Consider the following 21,349-nt stretch of genomic DNA (forward strand, 5'->3'; position numbering starts at 1 on the left):
ACGAAAAAATACCAAAAAAAAAAAAAAAAGAAGAAGTGCATTGTCTAATTTCTACATACTTGTATATTTCACAATATAGTTTTTATTTTATTATTATTATTAAAGTGTAGTTCATTTACAATGTTTTGGCAAGTTCTGTTGTACAGGAAGATGACTTAATCACTCACATTTCCTGTGCTGTTCAGTAGGGTCCCATTTCCCATTCATTCCAAATTAACAGTTTGCATCCAAGAAAGCCCCAAAATGCCCATCCATCCCACTCCTTTCCCTCTCTCCCTTGGGAGCCGCAAGTCTGCTCTCCTTGGCCATGATCTGTTTCTGCATTTTTTGTTTGTTTGTTTTTTAGATAGGATCATCTTTTCCATATTTTAGATTCCACAAATAATTTATATCCTATGGTATTTGTCTTTTTTTTTCTGACTTACTTCATTTAGTATGAGAGTCTCTAGTTCCACCCATGTTGCTGCAAATGGCATTAGTAATATTCCATTGTACAGATGCACCACATCTTCTTAATCCATTCTTCTGTTGATGGACATCTAGGTTGCTTCCATGTCTTGACTATTGTGAATAGTGCTGTTATGAACATAGGGGTACGTGTATCTTTTTCAATGCAAGTTTTGTCCAGATAGATGCCCAGGAGTAAAATTTCTGGATCATATGGTAGCTCTACATTTAGATTCCTGAGGTACCTCCATACTGCTTTCCATAGTGGTTGTACCAGTTTACATGCCCACCAACAGTGGAGGAGGGTACCTTTTTCTCCACGTCCTCTCCAGCATTTGTTATTTGTTGACCTTTTCTTTTTGTCTTTAGTCTTTTTAGGGCCGCACCCATGGCATATGGAGGTTCCCAGGCTAGGGGTCTAATCAGAGCTGTTGCTGCCGGCCTACACCAGAGCCACAGCAATGCCAGATCCGAGCCATGTCTGCAACCTACAGCACAGCTCACGATAATGCCAGATCCTTAACCCACTGAGAGAGGTCAGGGATCGAACCTGTAACCTCATGGTTCCTAGTTGGATTTGTTTTTGCTGCTCTACGATGGGAAGTTATTTGTTCACTTCTTAATTATGGCCATTCAGACAGGTGTGAGTTGGTACCTCCTAGTAGTTTTGATTTGCATTTCTCTAATAATTAGTGATATTAACCATTTTTTCCATGTGCCTGTTGGCCATCTGTATGTCTTTTTTGGAGAAATGTCTATTTAGGTCTTCTGCACATTTTTCAATGGGGTTGTTTTGTTGTTGTTGAGTTGTATGAATTGTTTCTATATTTTGGAGATTAGGCCCTTGCCTGTTGCATTGTTGGCAAAGATTTTCTCCCATTCTGTGGGTTGTCTTTTCATTTTTTTATGGTTTCCTTTGCTGTGCAAAAGCTTTTGAATTTGTTTGGGGCCCATTGGTTTCTTTGTGTCTTTATTGTCATTATTCCAGGAGCGGATCAAACAAGATATTTTTGTCTTTTTGCTATTTCTTGGGCCGCTCCCGTGGCATATGGAGGTTCCCAGGCTAGGGGTCGAATCGGAGCTGTAGTCTCCAGCCTTCGCCAGAGCCACAGCAACGTGGGATCTGAGCCGCGTCTGCAACCTACACCACAGCTCACGGCAACGCCGGATCCTTAACCCACTGAGCAAGGCCAGGGACCGAACCCGCAACCTCATGGTTCCTAGTCAGATTCATTAACCACTGCGCCATGATGGGAACTCCAAGATATTGTTGTTATTTATGTCAAAGAGCATTCTGCCTATGTTTTCCTCTAGGAGTTTTATAGTATCTGGCCTTATATTTAGGTATTAATTCTTTTTGAATTTATTTTTGTATGTGGTGTTAGATTTCATTCTTTTACATGTGGCTTTCCAGTTTCCCCAGCACCATTTATCGAAGAGACTATCTTTCTTCCACTATATAGTCTGTCCTCCCTGTCATAGATTAGTTGACCATAGTTACTTCGGTTTATATGGGGGCTTTCTGTCCTGTTCCATTGGTCTATAGTTCTGGTTTTGTGTCAGTACCATATTGTTTTGATGACTGTAGCTTTGTGATATTGTCTTATGTCAGGAAGCTTGATACCTCCATTTTTGTTTTTTTTTCTGATATTGCTTTGGCTATTCAGGGTCTCTTGTGTTTCCATACAAATTTTAAAATATTTTGTTCTAGTTCTGTTAAGAATGTCTTTGGTAATTTGAGAGAGATTGCATTGAATCTGTAGATTGCTGTGGGTGGTATGGCAATATTTTGATAATATTGATTCTTTTAACTCAAGAGCATGGTTTATCTGTCCATCTGTTTGTGTCATCTTTGATTTCTTTCATCAGTGTTTTACAGTTTTCAGAATATAGGTCTTTTGTCTCTTTAGGCAGGTTTATTCCTAGGTATTTTATTGTTTTTGATGTGATTGTAAATGGGATGGCTTCTCTGATTTCTCTTTCTGATCTTTTATTATTAGTATATAGAAATGTAATCGATTTCTGTGTACAGTATTTTTGTTATCCATTCTGTTTCATTTCATTTTGCTCAGAGGGCATACTTTCAATCATTTTAAATTTATTGTGATTTGTTTCATGGCCTAACAAATGATTTATTCTATAGAATGTTCTGTATGTGATGAGAAGTATATGTATTCTGCTTTGTTGGGTGAAGTGTTCAGTAGATGTCTGTTAGTTTTATTTTGTTTATGTTGTTCAAGTCTCTCTCTACTTGCTCATATTCTGTTTAATTGTTCTATCCATTATTTTAAGTGGGGTATTGAAGTTCAACTGTTATTGTGGAATTATCTATTTATCCATTCAGTTCTCTTAGTTTTTTCCTTATGTATTTTGGTAATCTGCTACTAGATGCATCATGTTTGTGATTGCTATAACTTTTTGATGGATAGACTAAATTTATCATCATAAATTTTTTTTGGCTATAGTAACAATTCTTGTCTTTGTGTCTATATGCTCTGATATAGATATAGCTATTAGTGTGCCCTTTCCCCCTATATTTATTATTATTTTATTGAAATATTGATGTTTTAGAATATTATAGAAGATTTAAACAGCATAGTGATTCAATATTTTTACAGATTATACTCTGTTAAAATTTTTATAAGATAATGGCTATAATTCCCTGTGTTAGACAATAAACCTTGTTTCTTATCTATATTATACATAGTAGTTTATATCTGTTAATTCCATTCCTCTATTTTGCCTTTCCTCTCTTCCCTCTTTCCATTGGAAAACACCAGTTTGTTCTCTATATTTGTGAAACGGTTTCTGTTTTGTTATATACATTAATTTCTTTTGATTTTTAGATTCCACATGTAAGTGATAACATGAAATATTTATCACACACATACACACACAGTTATAATGTTCACATCTCCTTCATCTCCTTTATCTATTTAAATGCTAATAGATACTAAGCTTGTTCCCATGACTTGCCTTTGTAAATAATGCTGCTGTGAACATTGGGGTGCCTGTATCTTTTCAAATTAATGTTTTTGTGTTCTTTAGATACAATCCCAGAGATGGAATTGCTGGATCATATGGCAGTTTGCTTTTCAATTTTTTCAAGAAAACTCTATAATTTTTTTCCATAAGGAATCACCGATTTATATTCCCACTAAGAGTATACAAGGGTTTCCTTTTCTCTACATCCTCACCAATATTCATTATTTGTATTGTTTTGATGATAGCCATTTTGATAGCTATGAGGTGATATCTCATTGTGGTTTTGATTTGCATTTGCCTGATAATTAGTGATGCTGAGCATCTATTCATGTGCCTGTTAGCCATCTATATATATTCTTTGAAAAAATGTTTATTCAGGTCTTCTGCCCATTTTGGAGGCCACACCTGAAGCATATGGAAGTTCCCAGGCTAGGGATGTAATTGGAGCTGTAGTTGCTGGCCTACGCCACAGCCACAGAAACATGGGATCTGAGCCATGTCTTCAGTGTACACCACAGCTGACAGTAGTGCTGGATCTTTAACCCACTGAGTGAGGCCAGGGATTGAACCCGCATCCTTGTAGTTACTAGTCAGGTTTGTAACATGTTGAGCCACAACGGGAACTCCTTGCCCATTTTTCGATTGAGTTGTTTGTTTTTTGATATTGAGTTGTATGAGCTTTTTAATGTATTAACCCCTTATCAGAAATATCATTTGCAAATAATTTCTCCTGTTTAGTAGGTTGTCCTTTTGTTTGGTAGGTAATTTTCTTTGCTTTGCAAAAGCTTTTAAGGTTAATTAGGTCTTATTTGTTTGTTTTTGCTTTTATTTCTTTTGCCTTAGCATACAGATCCAAAAAAGTATTGCTATGATTTATGTCATTAGAGGGTTCTGCCTATGTTCTCTTCTAGGAGTTTTATGGTTTAAGGTCTTACATTTAGGTCTTTCATTCATTTTGAGCTTGTTTTTATATGCGAGGTGGGGAAATGTTTTAATCTTATTATTTTACATGTAACTGTCTAGTTTCTGACCTTTTCAAACATGAAAAAACTCTTCAAAATTAGTAAACTAAACAAAAGGTCATGTTATACAAATTGTTTTTAACCTACATTAATTTTTAGTAAATCATTCACTTTTTCTAGATTAGTAAACATGTTTACAAATAATCATCTCTAATACCTAGAGATAATTCCTGCCTATTTCTTCTGCATAACTGTTAAGTAATTACTTTTGTATGTTCATATTATTTCCATTCTTAATGAACTGCACACAGATATAAATAAAAACCACAATGTATTAATGTTTTGGTCTTCAAGGAATAAGATATCTTTTGGTAAAATGGGCATATATGGTAAAATACACATTTTGATCATTAATGAACATCAGTAGAATTATCTCATCTTTTCTTTTCCAGCTTTATTGAGATAAACATGACAAATAAAATTATCAAGAGATGGAGTTCCCGTCGTGGCGCAGTGGTTAACGAATCCGACTAGGAACCATGAGGTTGCGGGTTCGGTCCCTGCACTTGCTCAGTGGGTTAACGATCTGGCGTTGCCGTGAGCTGTGGTGTAGGTTGCAGACGCGGCTCGGATCCCGCGTTGCTGTGGCTCTGGCGTAGGCCGGTGGCTGCAGCTCCGATTCAACCCCTAGCCTGGGAATCTCCATATGCTGCGGGAGAGGCCCAAGAAATAGCAACAACAACAACAACAACAAAAGACAAAAAGACAAAAAAAAAAATTGTCAAGAGTTAAGACTTAATATGTATAATGTAATGATTCGATATATGTATCTATTGTGAAATGATTACCACAATTAAGTAACACATTCATTGCCTCACATAGTTGTCTTTTGTGTGTGTGTGTGTGGTAAGAGCACTTAAGATCTACATTGTTAGCAAATTTGAAGTATATAATACAGTATTATTAACTACAGTTACCATGCTGTATGTTAGAATGGCAGAACTTATTCATTCTATACTATGAGTTGTCACAGTAGCAGTCACAGTTCTCCATTCTTTATCATATTACCACTATTATATGCAGAGTTATTAATCCAAAGGAGGTTTTTACAAAAGATTGGCAAGTACATTTCTTTCTTTCCCTCTTGTTCTTTTGTTTTCTCTTAGATTGAGTGTGCATCTTTTTCAAAGAGCAATTTGTGTCATCTTCTTCTATCTACCTATGAGTCAATACTTTTTTCTTGTCTAGAGTTCTCCTAAGAGCTACCTTGACTTCCTTGTTCCATAAACTGTAGATGATGGGGTTGAGCATGGATGTCACCACGGTATAGAAGAGGGCTAGGAGTTTATCTATTCCTGGTGAATGGCTAGCCTTGGGTCTCAAGTAGGTGACAGATCCTGAGCCATAGAAGAGTGTTACTACAAGTAAGTGGGAAGAACAGGTGGAAAGAGCTTTTTGGCGACCCTCAGGTGAGGGCATGCTGAGCACAGCAGCTAGAATTCTGCCATAAGAAGCAATGATGAGTAAAAATGGGCTGGAAATGCAAAGGATGGCCACAGCAAAGACTGCAGCCTCATTATGGGAGGTATCCCCACAGGCAAGTGCCAGGATAGGGGGGAGGTCACAGAAGAAGTGGTCTATTTCACAGGGGCCACAGAAGTCCAGGGAGAAAATATAGTTGGTCTGGCCCAAGCCTACCATGCATCCCACTCCCCAAGAAACCATTGCCAAATGGACACACACTCCACGACTCATTCGTGTTGCATAGTGAAGTGGGGAGCATATGGCCATATAGCGGTCAAAAGCCATGGCGGCCAAAAGACAGCACTCACTGATAGCAAATAATGTGAAGAAAAACATCTGTGTAGCACACCCCTCCCGAGAGATTCCTCGGGCCTCGCTCACAAGGCTCTGCAGCATCTTGGGTATGACAGAGCACGTGTAGCCAATCTCCAAGAGAGACAGGTTGGCCAGGAAGAAGTACATGGGGGTGTGGAGGACCGGGTTGGTCCAGATGGCAGTGGCTATGAGAGCATTGCCCGCCAGTGATGCTAAGAACATGAGCAGGATGAGGGTAAACAAAAGGAAACACTGTTCAGTGACCTCGGAGAATCTGGCAAAGGCAAAGCGTTTGACAGACATGCTGTTGTCCTGCCACAAGGAACAGTTGAAGGTCATGCCTGAAAAAAAGAAGGCAAGGTCATCATCAAGAGTCTTTCACATAGAAATCTGAATCTTTCTCTTACTCTTAACAAGCTCTCTTGAGTCAGAGAGATAGATTTCTTTTCTGCTATTCTAAAATTCAAAGTTTGGAAGTTACCCTCATCTTGAAACCAAATCCTATTCTATGTTTATTATCCTGGTTGATTTGTCAGAAATATATCTGGTCAGTAGACATATAATGGAAAAAATTAAGTAAAATTCTTTCTCATCTCTTTTTTTTATCATTTGCCAAATACTACCAAATAAAGGTCTTCCCATACGTACCTAATTCTTTCCTATTCTTTAGCCACTGACTTGCTTTCTTTACTCATTTATTAAGCACTATTTATTGAGCAACGTGTATTTTCAAAGTATTTTTCAGTTACTATTGTAGGTCCTGGATTTAATATGTAAAAAAAGATGGAAAGAAGTAGACTGATTCAAAATTCATAAATGTGAAGTAGCAACTCTGCACGATTACAGGGACCATCAGCGTATATGACTGTTGAAAAAGTTGCTTGCACATCAAGTATTTTATTATAAAGCAGTTACACTTATGTTAAAGTATTATTAAGCATTTGCCTTGCACTGTGATTGACTTAATTATAAAATTTAATATCTATGTTTCCCACATAGCAACTCAATTCAGTTAAGGCTGTGGCAAAGAAAACAGACGATAGTTTACTTATTTTTTTTTAACCCCAAATATTTTCTTAGATGTCCTGACTTCTCAATCATAGCCTACGCAGTTGCATAGAAAACTCTGGATGTGAAGAAATTGTCATCCCTTTTGTCAGTTAAAAACATAAACGTATATCTTACTCATTCTGTCTTTGTGGATCTGGGACAAATTGCAAGTTTCCCCGGTGACTCTGATGGAAGGAACAAGGCGGAAATTCCAACCAGCAAAGGCGAATGCCTGACTCTTTCTTAACTAGGGACATCACAAAATTTCATTTCATAAATATCTCTCGCCATTTAGACTGTAGACAGCAAATGCCTGTGCTGTGGGTTGGTGTCAGAGGGTGTGGGAATGAGAGAAACCTGCTGGTGGATGGCCCACAGTGTGGGCTGACGGCACAAAGGCTGATGCCTGCTCTTAGTCATGTGATATTCTTAGACCCGCAGGGTGAATTAAAAAGACATCCTGTGGTAAGTACTTTTTAAAACCTCACAAACTTCAGAGACAGTTGAAAAACTGAGATATCTGAGATAGTGAAGATCTGTGAATGCTTCTAAATATTTAAACAGTCAAAGAAGGATACTCTGTCTAGAAGTAAATATTAAATAATATAGAAGTAAATGTATAGGTCTCATTAGAAGTGAGAAAGCAAGCAAATGTTAAATTCTCTTCTTCCTCGCTCTCACTTAGAATAATTTCACATCAGGTAAAATCAGATTTTTTTCATTACACTTTCTATTGTTTTCTGGATTTGCTCTCTGTTGACCTTTTGTTGGTTGACCTGAGATCCATGTACTAGAGGCCAGCTTTGTGTACATACCAAGAATGTTTAATTTTAATCATTGCCTACAGAAAGAGCTTGAGATATTCAAGGCAGGTGTCAGGGGTCTGCAGAAAGGAGCATCCCAGGCAGTACAATTTGGCATGAACATTCTCTGTCTCCCATCTGATAATATTTTCTTGACCTAAAGTTTCTGATTTATCATGTCCACATGAAGGAAGATGATGAAGCCCTTCCCATCTTTCTTGCTGAGTCGTTTTGTGTTAAACGTGCCAACATTGTACAGGCAATGATGAATTCAAAATAAGAAATTAAAGTGTACTTTATCACCCTCAAAAACCCTTGCCCTTTAGAAGTCTCATGTTAACGAACTCATAGGACTCTGCATACAATATTGTCTGCTATTGCCATTATATAAAAATAACCTGTATTAAGAATCAGTCACCACCTGAATATGCACTGTTTTGTTAATCTAAAGATATAGGAGTTTCATGCCCAATGATAAACTGTTTTATAGATTCCTGCTCAGTGTAATGAAAGGTCAAGTGGTCATTGAACATTGACAAGATTCTGCAGGTTTAAATCTTGAGATGGAGTTTTAATGATAGCTGGATATCTGAAAGAAATACATCGAGAAGGAGAAAGGATAAAGTTAGTAGCTCATGGCTTTGCTTCATGTGTCACCTTACCCAGCCCAAGATCCAAGACATGCACATTCTCTGCAGCTCTGCTTTGGAAATAATCCAGCAGAACTGATTCATTTGGAGTCAGCTCCACATAATTAGGACTGTTCTTAACTGACTCAGTCCCTTCTTAATCTCTTTTTTCATAATGAAATGTTTATTTCCTATCAGCCAAAGGAAAACATAAGATAATGATTAGATATTTTACCTGAAACACTTAGTACAGTGCCCAGAATACAATAAAAACTCAATAAATATTAATCTTCATTATGCTAAAATTATCATTTCCAAAATGCTTGAATAGTAGATATAATTTATGTAAATTGGTCATTAAATATTGCATAGATGATATCCCATTGCCTCCCACCATTTATCCATAGTTATTTCAGCATCACTTAGTATTTTAACGAAGTGATGCCTTAACATAAGCTAGCAGAAACTGTTTTATCACTTGATGGGAATAACAGGTACAGGATAATGGAGGCATTTCCAATTACCCAAAGATAAGAGATATGTCTATTTCCTGGGAAATAATTAATTTAGAATAACTTACAGCAGTTTTCTGACTGGGTCACTGGTAAACTGAGTAAATTTTTATAGTCTTCAAAGAAGGAGAAAATAACTGATTAAAATAATGTCCAGAACTGAATAATGCTTTGAGTGTTAGCTATTCATTTTTACACTTTAATCCATCTTATACAACCCTCTTAAGAAATCATTTATATCACATACCTTTAATCATAATTTTTGAGGGAAAAAAGTAGATGATATTAGCTTCTGAGTAGCCACTCCCTGATTTTGTCTGCATGCTCTCCTTATAACCTCCCCACATTCAGAGGATGTAAATTTCCCCAGTCCTCACTTCTAAGACTATGCACTGAGAAGCTTTTGTTGTCATCAGGACCTTGTCTGATTCCAGGAAGATTGTGTCTCCTGAGGGAGCATTATGTCCTTCCTAGCAATGCCCTCAGCCACACACACACACACACACACACACTCACACACTCACACACACACACACACACACTCATACACACACACACAAGCATGCAGGTCTGTGCTGATTATATGACATATATTTTAACCTTTCTCATCCAAAAAAAAGGAATATGAATATGTTTTACTTCATTCCTTCCCCCGTTCTGAATCCTTATCATGCCTTTCTTTCCCAGGAGACATATTTTCTTCTCACTAGAATGTCAGAAAGTGGTTTGATTCTGTCTCTCAGGAATTGCAGTGGACTTGTCTGTCTCTATTTTTTTGTTAATTATGAACATTTAGGAAGCAAAATGAATATATATAAAAGGTAATGTAAAAACAAAAGTAAAAATAAATATAGAATATAATGAGTAACCTATATCATAGATAACTGCTATCATAGATAACTGCTATCATAGATAACTGCTGTCATAGACTGTGTGCACAATGTGATATTAATTCAAGTGACATGTACTGGTGGAGCCAAATATTTGACACTGTTGGCTATTAATATGAAATGCTCAGATTTAAAATTTTTGTTTGAATTAAAAATTCATCATCAAAAATAAATAACTTTCATATATTATATAGAAGCAGTTAGTACTTATTCTGATTTTTTTTTAACCTTTTTAGGGCTGCACCCACAGTATATGGAGGTTTCCAGGCTAGGGATCTAATTGGAGCTACAGCTGCTGGCCTACACCATAGCCACAAAAAAACACATGATCTAAGCTGGGTCTGTGACCTACACCACAGCTCATAGCAACGCCGGATCCTTAACCCACTGAGCAAGGCCAGGGATCGAACCCTCAACCTCATGGTTCCTAGTTGGATTCCTTTCCACTGCACCATGACGGGAACTCCTATTCTGGTTATTTTAAAAGATTCAAATTAACAAATCATAATAATTTTCTAGTTACACATGAGTGTGACAAAGAGCACATTTGTTTCTATTAAAAGTAATAAAGAAAGCCTAAGAGTCAAAGATATATGCTAGGATGATGAAAAACTGTAAGGTACTGAATTTTTTTTTTTTTGGTCTTTTTGCCATTTCTTGGGCCACTCTTGTGGCATATGGAGGTTCCCAGGTTCAGGGTCTAATCGGAGCTGTAGCCACCGGCCTATGCCAGAGCCACAGCAACGCAGGATCCAAGCTGGTCTGCGACCTACACCACAGCTCATGGCAACGCCGGATCGTTAACCCACTGAGCAAGGGCAGGGATCGAACCCGCAACCTCATGGTTCTTAGATGGATTCGTTTCTGCTGTACCACGACGGGAACTCCCTGAATATTTATTTTTTTAAATGAAATAAAAAGTGGGTAAAGTATTGAATACCTATTACTGACATGATATAATGGCAAAGGAGAAAGACCAGGGAAGAGGAAGTTGTCATTCGGATCGAAAATCCTCCTTATTGCAGCCCCATTAAATGAATTATGCACAGGAGGAGAACAAGATGGCAGAGTAGGAGGATAGGGGACTCCTTTCCTCAATGAACACATCAAAAATACATCTACGTGTGAAACAATTTTCACTGAAAACTAACTGGAGTCTGGGAGAAAGACTTCTGCACAATGAAGGCTATAAGAAATATCCATATGGAAGAGAACCATCAGGTCAGGACCTGTGCCTCTGGGGAGGGGACTCTGAGGAAAAGAGAGATTTCATGGGCAGAGATCCTCTCCAGGGAGTGAATGGTTCCAGCCATAAATCAGGCACCCCAGCCCTGGGGTCCTACACAGGGAAGACAAGCCCCCCTTGGCTGGTTGGAGGGCCAGTGGGACTACCAGAAGGGCTGTGGGAGGCCCGGACTTCACTTCTGAGGAGCACATGCACACTTACTTGCTCCTGAAGCATGAGGAGAGGAAGGATTGAAAACTGCTTGAGTAACTGGCCAGTACCACAAGCTTGTCCTCCAAGCTCATGTCCCAATCTGAGCCTAGGGAATGCTCCAGCCCTGCTTGTTATAAGATGCAGCTCCACATTTACGTTTTCTTTTTTTTTAATAATGATTTTTATTTTTTCCATTATAGCTGGTTTACAGTGTTCTGTCAATTTTCTACTGTACAGCAAAGTAACCAAGTCACACAAATACATATATATATATATATATACACACACACACATTCTTTTTCTCACATTATCCTCCATCATGCTCCATCGCAAGTGACTAGATATAGTTCCAGTGCTATACAGCAGGATCTCATTGCTTATCCATCCCAAATATTGCATGTATTAACCCTAGATTCCTAGTCCATCCCACTCCTTCCCCCTCCACCTTGGCAACCACAAGTCTGTTCTCCAAGTCCAGGATATTATTTTCTGTGGAAAGGTTCGTTTGTGCCATATATCAGATTCCAGATATAAGTGATATCATATGGTATTTGTCTTTTCTCTTTCTGACTTACTTCACTCAGGATGAGAGTCTCTAGTTCCATCCATGTTGCTGCAAATGGCATTATTTCGTTCTTTTTATGGCTGAGTAGTATTCCATTGTGTATATATACCACATCTTCCTATTCCAATCATCTGTCAATGGACATTTAGGTTGTTTCCATGTCTTGCCTATTGTGAATAGTGCTGCAATGAACATACGGGTGCATGTGTCTTTTTTAAGGAAAGTTTTGTCCGGATATATGCCCAAGAGTGGGACTGCTGGGTCATATGGTAGTTCAGTGTACATTTACATTTTCTATACTCTCTCTCCTCTTTCTGGGACCCTTGTAAGATGAACATTGGTACCCTTAATGTTGTCCCAAAGATTCCTTAAATTGTTTTCATTTTTTTAAAATTTGTTTTTCTTTTTGCTATTCTCATTTGATGATTTCCATTAATCTATCTTTCAGATCACTTATACATTCTTCTGTTATCACTTAGTCTGCTGTTCATTCCTTCTCATTTTTTTTTTCATTTTAGTTATTCTTCAGTTTTGACTGGTTCTTTTTTTTTTCTTTTTTCTGGCTGACCCGTGGCATTCAGAAGTTCCTGAGCCAGGGATCTAGCCTGAGCCACACCAGGGTCAACCCCAAATCCTTAACCACTAGGTCACCAGAGAACTCCTGACTGGTACTTTTAAAAAATTTTTAGTTCCTTGTTAAACTTCCCACTGTTTTCATCTATTCTTTTCCTTAATTCAGTTAGCATTCTTAATACTGGTACTTTCAATTCTTTATCTAATAGATTGTTTATTTCAGTCTCATTAGTTGTTTTTTCAGGGGTTTTCTCTTGTTCTTTCAGTTGATACAGGTTTCTCTGTATTCTCGTTTTGCTTACTTCCCTCTGTCTTTATGAAACTAGGTGAACGGTTACCCTCAGCAGTCTTGAACAGGTGCATGTATTTGGGAGCATCCCTATACAGTTTGTGGGTGTCCAGCGGCTTTGATGGAACAGCTGGACTTGATGTGAGCAAAGTCAGATCTTCAGTATGTGCCGGTAACTATCACCTTGGTAGGAGGTGGGGCTAGAGATGAAGGGACTGGGTCCAGAGTTAGGTGTAAACCAGGACTTACCCTGTGCCCAGTGGCCATCACCACCGTATAGGGGGCCTGGGTGGGACCCAAGTTGCTGGAGCAGAAACCCTGAGGGTTGGGTCAAGCTGGCTCTATTCCCATTTTGTGTGTGCTCTTCTTCCCAGCACTGGCCCCCTCAGCCCCAAAGGGGAGCAGTGCTTGAGCAGGAGAGGCTGATGTGTTTATCTGGCAATGGTCTGTGAATTTGGTGTGGTCTTTTAGCCTCCAGAGATCTGTTTCTGATGTGCTGTCTGTGTAAGTGCCAGCAATGGCTGCCCCCTCCCTGCTCAGATGCCACTTAGGTTTTGAGCTGTCATAGCAACTCCTGCTGAGATTTTTCCTTGGTCATGGCAGCGCTTCCTCCAGTGTGGAGCTATGAGTGTTTGTCTAGCTCAGAGTGGGGCAGTCTCATGAAACCAGTCAGGTAGTCACATGGTTTCAGTTGGCCGTTTGCGCACTCCTTTGGGAAGAAGAAAGAAACAGTTCTAACTAGGACAACTCCTTGAAGGGCATTAATTGCTACTTTGGGATTTACTCTCCCAGTGGCCCCATTCAAGGAAGGCAAATTGCAGTATTCTTTTGATTCCATAAAGGCACCATTTGCTCTAGGAAAAGAGGTTCATCCCTTGACACACGAGATCTTTTTGGTAGACTCACAACTCTCTCTTGTGTAGCAGTGATAATCATAGTAATTTTCAGCCTCTGCTTTCCTATTCTGATGTAGTAAATTAGAATGTATGATCTGGGAAGTCATTTATTTTGGTGATTTGAAAGAGATGAAAACCAGCAATCAGATGGTTCCACACATAAAGAAGCATAGATCAGGTGGACAAATAAGGTAATGTGGACAGACACAGGAAGGACAGAAGTGAAGGGAGTTGTTTGAATGTTACTTAAATGCTAGGTAAGAGTATTAAAGGACTAAAGTAGGAAAAAAAATAAGCTGACCAGTGATATGGGGATGGGGAAGAGAAACTCATGTCCACCACATGATATTTCTTCCAAGATGTCTTACTTTAAAAAAAGAGAAGAGATATTTCATTCCATAACCCGTGAAAGCAACCATTGATGAGATCTTTATTTCCCACTCCTCTGGTAAGAAGAAATTTAACCATGAAGTTCCTACCCTTTCTCTACTTACATTTGGCAGTTTTATTTTTTTGTCTCTTATCTCATATCCCTTTCTCACTTCTGTAAGAATGCTTAAGGATGGGTCATGCAACAAGTAAATATATCATATAGCTGCTTCTTTGTTTTAATTACTGTTTCATGCAGCTGTATAAGGAAGAAGAAAATTATATCTGCATTAGAAGAAGCAACACCTGCATTTCTTTTTGTATTTCTCGTGATATACTAGCTCCTATTCTAGGGAAATTTTTTAGAATCTTGGAACTTTCCCGTCATCCCTCAAATGTCAGTGACCTTGAAGTGAAATAATCTTTGTAATTTACTAATTGACCATTCCTGTTTTTTGATTCCATCATAGTGAACTTCTTCATCATCCATCATGCTCAACCACACCTTCTTTGGGGAGGTCTGAACTTTAACCTTCGGCAGGAAGTGCCTCTTTCCAAGTTTGTCCTTTCTTGGATACTGTCTCTTGGTCCAAGATATCATTTAGAATTCTAATTACATTTTTATAGTTATTCTCTTTCCATAGTGTAATAATTCTATTTTTATATGATATTTATTTTTCCATTATAATTGATTTATAATTTTATATTAATCTTCTGTTTAATTACAAAAAATTCTTATAAGAAATCTACTGTCTGATCATCTTGCATGGTTTCTGAGCTGTAGAAAGTAGTCTAGATTAGTAACAATTAGTTAATGATTAACAGTTTTAAGGCCCAAATCAGTCTTACGGTCTTGTAGCTAAATTGTTCCTAACTTTCCTGTTGAAACTCAACCAATTACCAACTGCTAACTTTTTCAAGAGTTGCACTTATAAATGTGAACAACTAAAAGACCCTCAGAGAGGTAAACACAATGGCTCTGCTATGATTTCTTTCTTTTTTTGGTTATAGCTTGTTAGAAAGTGTGAGGGAGAAAATTGTCTATGAAAGGAGGGAAGCAGAAGCGATGTGGCAACACTGAATGAGGCAAAGCATTTACAGAGAGAAACATTTATTTATTAAACATTTCTTTTTCTTTCTTTCTTTTTTCTTTTCTTTTCTTTTTTCTTTTTTGGTTTTTTTAGGGCTGCACTCATGGCATATGGAAGTTCCCAGGCTAAGAGTCAAATCAGAGCTGCAGCTGCTGGCCTACGCCACAGCCACAGCAACGCAGGATCCCAGCCGCATCTACAGCCTATATCACAGCTCAGGGCAATGCTGGATCCTTACCCACTGAGCGAGGCCAGGGATTTAACCTGTGTCCTCACAGGTACTACTTGGGTTCGTTACCTGCTAAGCCAAGATGGAAACTCCAAGGAGGTATATTTAAATGGTAGTTGTTATGCCTTATTAGAATAGCTACATAACAAAAGGTAGTATTAATCCTTCCTATGGAAGACTGAAAACCCACAAGAGAAAAAAAAATCACTTACGAGTTATAACTATTTATGAAATGCACTTTATTTTTTTTAACAAAAGAGAAATGTAAGATTCTCTATGCAAAACATAGAATTTGCTCCAATTATAAGCCATAGTAAACTGAGCTGTTTGCAGTTTACAGGTTCTGCATTTTTTACCAGGAGGCTCACCAAACTTTGTGCTTAGCCCTGAGCAGAAGGTCTTGCAAATGAGTCTTCAGAAGAGAGATGCATGCTCAGACTGTGCATGTAGGGCAGCTGCGTAACGTAGACTTGGTCGTTACTGACTTTCCTTAAAAAAAGACAGTTTTTAATAGCTTCCTAGGTACATTATATGACTTTCTAACTGATGGGAAGTGGATATAATATATTAGGATCCTCAGGATCTTTACCATAATCTGAAGAATTAGGCCCTGAGTCTTCTGTTGGCTGCAGAATTTTTTAAAAAATAAAAATGCAATGAAGTAATATCTCACTAATAAAAGGTCTGTTGAATGCCTAAAAGGGCAAAATATATTAGATAATAAAGTCATTTAATGGTTTCCATAAAAATTCAGCATTCTCTAAGTTGGAGAATAAAACTATATGTAGACATTAATAATTATGATTGGAATTTAAATATGGTTTCAGTTATTGTCCTAAATAAAAAGAAATAATGTAGAAAACTTCTTGAGGTCCTATGTTCCAGTTTCTCAGCCCTGTGATATACGTATATACACTTTCAACTTTAAACACTAAAATATATATATATATAAACACTAGTAGTCAGGTTAATCAGTTTCTCCCCAACTTCTCATCCTGCCTTGCTTCTTTGCTCTCTCAATTAAGCTATATCTTCTTTTTGCTAAAAATTTCTCTTTTCAAATCAGTTATATTCACATGTCTTTTTAGGCATTTAATCACTATCTCCTTGTCTATTTTCACAGATCTATTCATGTGAGCTAAGACCTTCGGCTTTCTTCGTATATGAATAATAAGTTGATGTGCATGTGTTCCTGTGTCTCTCTTTTTTTTTTTTTGGTATCTCCATTTAGTTTTCAGATTAGAAATAAACTGTGAATGCAAGCAAACAAATAGAAAGAAGAAGTTTATCTACAAGAAAATTTAATTGAAGCTCAATATTTTTCACCCTATATAAACACCTTGAAATAATAAGTAGATTTGATATTGTTCATTGTAATTTATATGTAAGATTATTGGGATTAATAGTTATTCTCTTTCCATAGTCACATAAATGGAAATTGTGTAAAAATTGTGAAAAGAAAACTAAAGCTATTTGTTAAAAAAAAGATATTTGTTTTGTGGAAATTTTCCTCTTTAGGTCTGCTAGGAAATTTTTAAGTTACTATTTAGCCAGATGTCACCCTTGGATGACTGAGAAGAACTCAATAGTTAAGTTATTTTTCTGTATAGGGCAAATATCTGGAGGAAATATAAAAGTAAAAAACCATTTATATTTACTTTTTGTAACTTTTCATTCTGGTTAAATATCAAATTTACAGAAAAGTTGAAAAAGTTGAACAAAGAACTATTAACCTTTTAATCAGATTAAGCAATAGTTTATATTCTGCCTGAAAAAGATTTATTCTATTACCCATCCTCTCTCTCTCATCAATTTGCTTATCTGTCTATCCGTGTCTGTCCATCTATCTATCTATCTATCTATCTATCTATCTATCTATCTATCTATCTATCTATGTGTCTATTATCTATCTATCATCTATCTTCATTTTGATGTTTTTGAAGAGTGTAGGCCGGCTATTTTATCCATCTCATCTCAGTGTAAGTTTGTCGCATGTTTCTTCATTATTAAAGTCAGGCTGTGCATTTTTGGCAGTAATATGACTGATGTGATTTTATGTCGTGTTCAACACACTGTATCAGTAATCCTGTGATTTTGGTTTGTTTCAACATTGGTGACATTAACATTGATTACTTGGCTATGGTGATGTCCATCAGGTTTTCTGTTGTAAAATCTACCACTTTTCATTTTGTAATTAACAAATAATTTGGTAGAGGATATTTTAGACAATGTAAATTACTTATCATGTCTTCCTTCAGTAATTTTTAGCATTCATTTATGTTTTTCTAACTCTGCCCTTGCTTCTCTGTTTACCATTTAGGATCCTGATGATAGAAATAGCTTTCTCTTCCCTACCACTCATATGTTCTTTTTAAATTTATTGGTATTAGTTTGCAGATTCTTATTTTTTTCAATTCATTACTATCATAGTTTCTCTTAGTGGCCAAATTGTCTTAGAATTGAACAGTGGTAGGCCTTTCAAACTGGATTGTGTTTCTTTTTCATGTTTTCCTGTGGTTTGTAGACTATTTCCTTACTTTTTTGGGTGTGTATGTGATTCTCTTCTCAGGTAATAAGAAATGAATGATGATGGAAAAAATCAATGCAACTTTGGAAGGCTACTTTGTTCTACTGGGTTTTTCTAATTGGCCTCATCTGGAAGTAATACTCTTTGTGGTTATCTTGATGTTCTACTTGATGACATTGATAGGCAACCTGTTCATCATCATCTTGTCATACGTAGATGCCCATCTACACACACCCATGTATTTCTTCCTCTCAAACCTCTCTTTTCTGGATCTCTGCTACACCGCCAGCTCCATCCCTCAGTTGCTGATCAACCTCTGGGGCCCAGAAAAAAAAATTTCTTACAATGGTTGCATGACTCAACTTTATTTCGTCCTTGCACTGGGATCCACAGAATGTGTGCTGCTGGTGGTGATGTCCTATGACCGTTATGCAGCTGTATGTAGACCCTTGCATTACACTGTCCTCATGCACCCTCGTTTTTGCCATCTGTTGGCTGTGGCTTCTTGGGCAAGTGGCTTTACCAACTCAGCACTTCATTCCTTCCTTACCTTTTGGGTACCCCTGTGTGGACATCGCCAAGTGGACCATTTCTTGTGTGAAGTTCCAGCACTGCTTAGACTGTCATGCATTGATACTCATGCTAATAAGCTGACCCTCATGATCACAAGCTCCATTTTTGTTCTCATACCTCTCATCCTCATTCTCAGCTCCTATGGTGCTATTGCCCGTGCTGTGCTGAGGATGCAGTCAACAGCTGGACTTCAGAAAGTCTTTGGGACATGCGGAGCCCATCTTATGGTTGTATCCCTGTTTTTCATTCCAGTCATGTGCATATATCTCCAGCCCCCATCAGGAAATTCTCAAGATCAAGGAAAGTTCATTGCCCTTTTTTACACTGTTGTCACACCTAGCCTCAACCCTCTAATCTATACCCTGAGAAACAAAGATGTAAGAGGGGCAGTAAGAAGATTAATGGGGTGAGGTGAGCCTGTGTATCTGTGACATTAATGGTATAATGGAGCATCTCTTCAACCATTGGTTCATCCATCCATCTATTCATCAACCACTCTCATTTCCTCACTCTCTCAGTACTTATTGAGAATATACTGTCACAAGGTCATGGAGTTTGTGGTGGCAGATATGAATTAAATGCAATCTTCCTAAATACTAATCACTCTCTACTGGAGAAAATAGCCATGTAAAATCAAGATAAAACATCAGTATTAATTTTCAGTGCATAAATCTAATCAAAAATGAGACATGAAATTTGTTGTAAAAATTGATAAAATTCAGGTTAATTTACTATGGAAAGATGATATTCTTAATTTAAAAACCCTAGAGTATGTTTTTTAATTTCTTGCTTTTTAGGCAGAATTTGTCATAACACTTGACTTCTATCTTGGTTTAACAAAAGACATAGTGAAACACTTTAGATATTTTCTCCAACACTATTATGCTATTTTGAATACTAGTGAATATTGAGAGGAAGTTTGGTTTGTATTTTTTTTTTGTCTTTTTTTTTTAGGGCTGCTCTTATGGCATATGGAGGTTCCCAGCCTAGGTGCTGAATTGGAGCTGCAGCTGCCGGCCTACACCACAGCCACAGCAATGCTGGATCCTTAACCCACTGAAAGAGGCCAGGGATCAAACCTATGTTCTTATGGATGCTAGTCAGATTCTTTTCTGCTGAGCCACAATGGAAACTTCTGGTTTGTATTCTTTAAAAATCCCATTATCATTAGTAAAAAAAATAAGGTTTATGAATTGTAACAAGAAGACCTCTGAAATAATGCAGAAGAAGTAAACATCTCATATTTCTCTTCGTTTCCCAAGGTAGTGAGAAGTGTAAAGGAGGTGGAAATAAGCTGTAAAGCTGCAGATATATGGATTGTAAAATAATGGTCATCATAGGCTAGGTGTTGTTAGGTGAATTAAGCCCTTAGAACACCTGCATAGCTTAAGAAGCAGTAAGGAATATGTGAGGCAGAATTAGTACTAGGCTCTGAAAGAATGAGTTGATACGTCTGATAAGTACGTGAAAGAATTACTTGAAAATGTATTGGAAAAATTTTGTGATAAAAATTATATGAAAATGTTACCTTTTTTTCCTCTTTAAGTTGATCTGATTTGAATATTTGTGGTTAGAAAGTTCATTATGAAAATCAATTTGCATATTTTTTCAAATAAATAAAATTTTTTTCTTTGAATGTATCCATGGCATTTGGAAGTTCCTGGGCCAGAGATTGAATCTGACCAATGCCACAGCTGCGGTGACCCTGAATCCTTAACCTACCATGCCACAGCAAGAACTCCATAAATGCATTTTTAAAAATTAAAGTAATAGTTTTGTTACCTGTATTATTGCCACCATTTCCATCTCAAATAAGTGTACTATGTATATAACATTTGAAATTGGTACTCATATTGAGCTAAAGTGGAATAAGGCTAAAGGACAATTCAATATAAAGTAAAATCTTGGCAACACCTGAATTTTTTATGTAACCCAAATGTCAATTATAGTTTTGGGGGCCTCTAAAGTTCGGATATGATTGATTCAAATCATATTCCCTAAATTTTCAAAATGCACAACATATCTCCAAACTTCCCCTCAATTTTTTTTTTGCCTTTTTGCCATTTCTTGAGCCACTCTTGCAGCATTTGGAGGTTCCCAGGCTAGAGGTCGAATCGGAGCTGTAGCCACTAGCCTACGCCAGAGCCACAGCAACGTGGGATCCAAGCCGCGTCTGCAGCCTACACCACAGCTCACGGCAATGCCGGATGGTTAACCCACTGAGCAAGGGCAGGGACTGAACCCGCAACCTCATGGTTCCTCGTCGGATTTGTTAACCACTGCGCCACGACGGGAACTCCCCCCTCAATTTCTTGTGTGGTTTGCAATTACATTGATTCTGATATATTTGTCTTCTTTGTTGTCTGTGATTATCTCCAACTAGGCATAAAAAATAATATGGTATATATTCATTTGTTCTTAACCTACTGTTCAAAAAATGAAGAACCAAGAAGCATGTATATAAAAGAACTTTGAATAAATAATGGGGCCATGTAGAATAGACCATCATGGAGCAAAAGAGCTTTTAGAAACTTAAAAGACATAGCTTAGTTCTTTGAACCATCTTATACTTATCAAAATCTTAATTGGTTGGGACACCTCATGTAATACCCTAATCTCTCACTATTTAACAAAAAAAACTTTGAAATTTTCCATTTATTTTCTTCCCTTTCTGCTTGCAAA

The 21,349-nt window shown here is 37.4% G+C and overlaps 1 protein-coding gene, 1 long non-coding RNA gene and 1 pseudogene across 4 annotated transcripts in view; 2 read left to right on the forward strand and 1 right to left on the reverse strand.

The window, feature by feature from the left end:
- LOC110257996 (uncharacterized) overlaps positions 1-21,349 on the forward strand; it is an 819,260-nt gene that overhangs the window by 125,219 nt on the left and 672,692 nt on the right. The window lies entirely within an intron of this gene.
- LOC110259195 (olfactory receptor 10C1-like) lies at positions 1,186-9,590 on the reverse strand. The gene has a single exon (XM_084970325.1). The coding sequence runs from the start codon at positions 6,570-6,572 to the stop codon at positions 5,610-5,612; it is 963 nt and encodes a 320-aa protein (XP_084826451.1). The 5' UTR covers positions 6,573-9,590; the 3' UTR covers positions 1,186-5,609.
- LOC110259193 (olfactory receptor 2J3-like) lies at positions 18,147-21,300 on the forward strand (annotated as a pseudogene). Its single transcript, XR_014809825.1, has one exon. The product of XR_014809825.1 is annotated as an olfactory receptor 2J3-like (transcript).

This window comes from Sus scrofa, chromosome 7 (genome assembly GCF_054392235.1).
Source record: "Sus scrofa isolate SSC_HxYL_T2T_F1_AM1 chromosome 7, Sscrofa_HxYL_maternal_Yorkshire_Landrace_v2.0, whole genome shotgun sequence".
Taxonomy (NCBI): domain Eukaryota; kingdom Metazoa; phylum Chordata; class Mammalia; order Artiodactyla; family Suidae; genus Sus; species Sus scrofa.